At 28.6% G+C, this 4,719-nt stretch overlaps 1 protein-coding gene across 1 annotated transcript in view; it reads right to left on the bottom strand.

Annotated features, from left to right (window-relative positions):
- Positions 1 to 629: 629 nt before the first annotated feature.
- LOC110109700 (aldehyde dehydrogenase family 2 member C4-like) overlaps positions 630 to 4,719 on the bottom strand; it is a 12,227-nt gene continuing 8,137 nt past the window's right edge. The window contains exons 2-4 of the mRNA XM_028700746.1: positions 4,641 to 4,717; positions 3,271 to 3,413; positions 630 to 1,205 (exon numbers count right to left, since the gene is read on the bottom strand). Coding sequence (XP_028556579.1) covers positions 771 to 1,205; positions 3,271 to 3,413; positions 4,641 to 4,717 — 655 coding nt within the window. The 3' untranslated portion in view covers positions 630 to 770. The remainder of the gene's footprint in view (positions 1,206 to 3,270; positions 3,414 to 4,640; positions 4,718 to 4,719) is intronic.

Raw genomic sequence — 4,719 nt, forward strand, 5'->3', positions numbered from 1 at the left:
AAATAGTAGGTGTTATAACCGCTGCCGTAGGGTAGAAGAAGTGCTGCGAAAGCCTATTTTATTAGTAATTATTCACTCTCATAGATTACAATTTTTAAATCCTTAATTAACTTATTTATTGGCTATGTGGATCTCTTGCTACTTCATATTTTCCCGTAAGAAAATGTAGTTTGAACAAAAAGTGAATGCCTTAGGACTTGTTGGATTGTGATTTTTTTGAAAATATGTATTTAGAAAATCTTATTATGTGGCTAAAAGGAAAGTATATGCACGCAGTGTACACAGGTGTACAATTCAAGGAAGCACATGCCCTAGACAAGCTTGAGAGGGACTGACTCGTCTTATCACATGCCCAATTTATCGAAGAAGCGCGCGAAAGAGAAGAAAGATATTTACCTTCACAGCAAGATGAAGAAGCACATAAAAGAGAAAGATACAGAGTTTTATTGCATTTTGGAGTTTTACTGAAAATGAATTTTTTGGCTGGAGATGGCCTAAGCCCAAACCAATTTCATAGGCCGCAACACCAAATAAGATTACTTGATTTAAAAAAAAAAAAAAATCTATTTTCATAATAAAAAATTTCATCATTCTACATATTCCAAGCAGGTCATAATTAGAGAAGCGTGTCTACAAATGCTATTGTCTTTTGGCTTCACACGAAATCATAGAAAATCATTAAGTAGTAGCTCTCAAAATAAATTAGAGAACAAAGGCAATTGAAAGAGTCTAAGCTCAAATCAATGCTTTAAATATTCAATACTCACTATTCAAAATTTTAACTGAACAGTAATTCGGAAAAAAAAATTGCAAAATATTACCAGCTTAGCCAAGTGAGCATAATAAAGAGCTGAAAGAGGTGTTTGCTCGGCAGGCTTGACTATCATAGTGCAACCAGCAGCAAGGGCAGGGCTGACCTTTAGGAAGAACATGGCCGTAGGAAAGTTCCATGGTATAATATGCCCGATCACACCTATGGGTTCTTTTAACGTGTACCCTTGAAACTCACCTGAGAGCTTTAATGTCTCACCATGAATCTTATCAGCTGCGCCCGCATAATAACGGAGAAGATGAACACAATGCGGGATATCCATGGCTTTACATAAGGAGAATAATTTGCCACCATCTATCGCATCAATAGTTGCCAGCTCCTCTGCGTGTTCTTCAATTAGATCGGCAAATTTCATCATGATTCTTCCTCTCTCCTTCAATTTAATTTTGAAAAGAAAGAAAATGTAATATTTTAAGATCATCCTAACAAAAACATCCTTTGATAATCATTCGATTTGCTATGAAATATATAGAAAATTATTCAGATATTTATCATACACATAGACTCGAACCTTGGACCTCTTAGTTGAAAGCCTAAGCTCTCAACCAATAGGCCAAAGAGAGTTGTGTGTCATAAAATCTTGGCTTGTGTTATTTTTACATGTCCATGATTAAAATAAGGGAAAATATTCTAATCTATTTTTTCTCTTTCTCAAATAGTATTTTTTTAATATAAAAAATATTGAAATTCATGTGTAAAATTTAGTTATAAATATTTTATTATATACGACTAAATTAATTAATTCTTTTCACATTCTAAATACGATTCATGCACTATTATGGTGAGAATAGTTTTTTTTAGATTTATCAATCATGCCAACTTAAAAAAAAAATCATAAAATAGAAAACTTCATTGTCTGATTAAGAAAAGCTTTTATAGAGAAAATATTTTTTAAAGTTATTGTAGAAAGCTTTAAAAGCAACGTGAAAATAGTAACCACACATAAATTGTATATGCAGTCTAAAAAGTTATGCAATATGAAAGATTTTAGAAGCTAAGCCTAAGGCTTCATTTGGGAAGGTTTTCTTATTGTTTTCGGAAATAGTTTTTTTTAATTCTTAGTTTAAAAAAATTTGTATTAAAAAATAATTTTAAAATCAATAAGAAAACCATTCCAAATGAAGCCTAAGTGTTTCAAATTTACTCAATTTTAGATTTTCATTTTTATAGACTTAAGTTTCATTTGGGATGGCTTTTTTAATCTGCTTAAAACAGTTTTTTTAATTAAAAAAATTTTATTCTTGTATTAAAAACCTTCTTTAAAAAGCAATAAGAAAGCCGTCTCAAACAAAGCCTTAAGCTTCATTTAGGATAGTTTTTTACCACTATTTTTTTTTATGTTTTCAAAAAATTTTACAATAAAATTACTTTAAAAATTAGTAAAAAAGTTGTTCTAAATGAAGCCTTACTTTTTAACTATTCCCAAGAGTTAACCGAGTCTAGAAACAAACACAACTCTCCTTGGCCTATTGGTTGAGAGCCCAACTAAGAGGTCTAAGGTTCGAGTGTCGTGTGTGTGAGTTTGTCTTAAATGGCCTAAATGTCCCAAAAAAAAGTCTAGAAACAAAACTTTTGAAAAGATTCTTTTGCTTTAATTTAGACTTTATTTAGGATGGCTTTTTTATCGATTTTTAAAAGAACTTTTTAGTACAAAAGTTTTTATATTTGCAAATTGTTTAAAAAATTAATAAAAAGCCGTCCCAAACGAAGCCTTAGTCAAGCATAAATTACTTCTTATATGTGAATTAATTTTAACATTTATTCCGACTATTATATACTAATTAGCATCAAACATTAGATACACTTCGCTTTAATAATTTTCTTGCGAAGCTTTAATGGTTTGTGATCATGAGCATAATATCTTATGGTACATGATTAGTTATTATTTTGCAATTAAATTTATTATTTATACCCCGTCGGAGCTTAACGTTCTTATATATTTTAATATCTTTTATATTCCAATAAAGCTATAGGCTCCATGCCGTCAGTGCCATTTTTTCTCTTTTAATTAATGTTATCGTATTGCCGGCCTGACAGTCTTCGTTGAAAGATTATTAAAATGATTTAAAAATAATAATTAACTGGTTACCGAGAGCAACGATAATTATATAAAATATATAAAACTTCAAACATTTTCGTTTACATTAGAAGTTGATTGACTTTTCTTACATATTAAAATAACTAAAAATAAAATATTACTGGGGACGGTATGATTACGATACAATTAATATAAAAAATAAAATTTTTATACTAAAAAATTATCTTTAGAAGCAACAAAAAAGGGGTCGAAGCCTAATACTTTGTTTGAGACGGCTTTCTTATTGTTTTTTGTAACAATCTTCTAGCTAGTACGAATGTTAAAATTTTTATACTCAAAAAATATTTTAAAAAATAATAAAAAAAATCATCACAAACAAAATCTTATAGGAGAAACATACATAGCCTGACATACGAGGCCAGGCGCCGTTATCAAAGGCATTCCTGGCAGCTTTCACCGCTAAATCAACATCAGCTTTGTCTCCTTCAGCCACGGATGCGATCACCTCCCCATTGCTCGGATCTCTAGTCTCAAATGTTTTTCCTATAAAAATTGATTGATAATTTTAACACTTAATTAATCTTCAAAAAGATTTTTATTGCTAATTAAATAGGCTTTTCTATAAAGAAGATTAAGGTTATCATAACTAATTTTGTGTTATTTAATTAATTGTTTGATTATTCATAGCAAACAATCATCATAATTAATCACAATTTTAAGTAAGTTTATTTTGATATTTAAACATGGATAGATAAATAATTACTTAATTATTCATAGAAAAAGTTAAAATATAATTTTGATTAAGGGAATACTACTACATAAGCATAAGAGAATTAGTTATTTAATCAATTTATTGCTAATATAATAGAATAGCTATGAATCACGGTCTTTTTAATTAGATAATTTTAGTATATATATTTAAAAGATCTTATGATCATTTTAATTTATTAAGATTTAAAATGTATTTATAATTTATTAATAATAGTTCATGTATAATTATAAATTATGTGACTATTTATGGTAAGCAAATTAATATATGACATACACAAATTAGTATAATAATTTTGCTCATCTTATCTATGCTTGCAAAGTCTTATCTATTTAATTAACTAAACAGTTAGTCGTTCTTAAAAGCTTAACATAAACTTATTTGACTTAATTTAACTCAAGCCCAGATCAAATAGTCTCTAAGATTTTCTTTGACTTGGTTGTAGCATTTTTGTAAGAAAATTATTATAGGAAAAATAGACTTTTTGAAAACAAATATCGGTTTTTTTTTTTTTTCTTAAAAAATTTAGATTACATATTTCCTGCATCAGTAAGACAAAAGAAACCTAATTTTTCGGCCCGTTTTTTATTTTTTGGGCTATTATAATTAAGACTAAGAAACTCTCTTCGCTCTTTTTTATTTTATTTTATCAAAAATAAAACATACCGCAGGAAATTCTCCTGCTGTTTCATATAGTCCAAAACAGTTTCGAATCAAACATAGTCGATTGAAAAAATTAATAATAATAAGTTTAAAATATTCTGATCAAATTTTGGATTTGACGAATTTTATATCTGTAAGATCAAACTTTGATCGAAATATATTAAAAAAAAAATTCCAAGATAAATTCAATGAAGAAATATGAACGGCGAGATAATAAGAAACAGAGTTTCCTGGCCATCACACAGGAGATTTCAGCTATATGTGATGAAGATTTCTTTTCTAAAATTTAAAAATTTTAGGAAAAGACTAAAAGCAATTAAGATGAAAAAATTAACCACCTGAGACGGAGTCAACGAATTGGCCATTGATGAAGAGCTTAGTGAACTGTATTTTGAATCCCACGGAGCCGTTGCAGCT

The sequence above is a fragment of the Dendrobium catenatum genome, unplaced genomic scaffold, assembly GCF_001605985.2.
Source record: "Dendrobium catenatum unplaced genomic scaffold, ASM160598v2 fragScaff_scaffold_1584, whole genome shotgun sequence".
NCBI classification, from domain to species: domain Eukaryota; kingdom Viridiplantae; phylum Streptophyta; class Magnoliopsida; order Asparagales; family Orchidaceae; genus Dendrobium; species Dendrobium catenatum.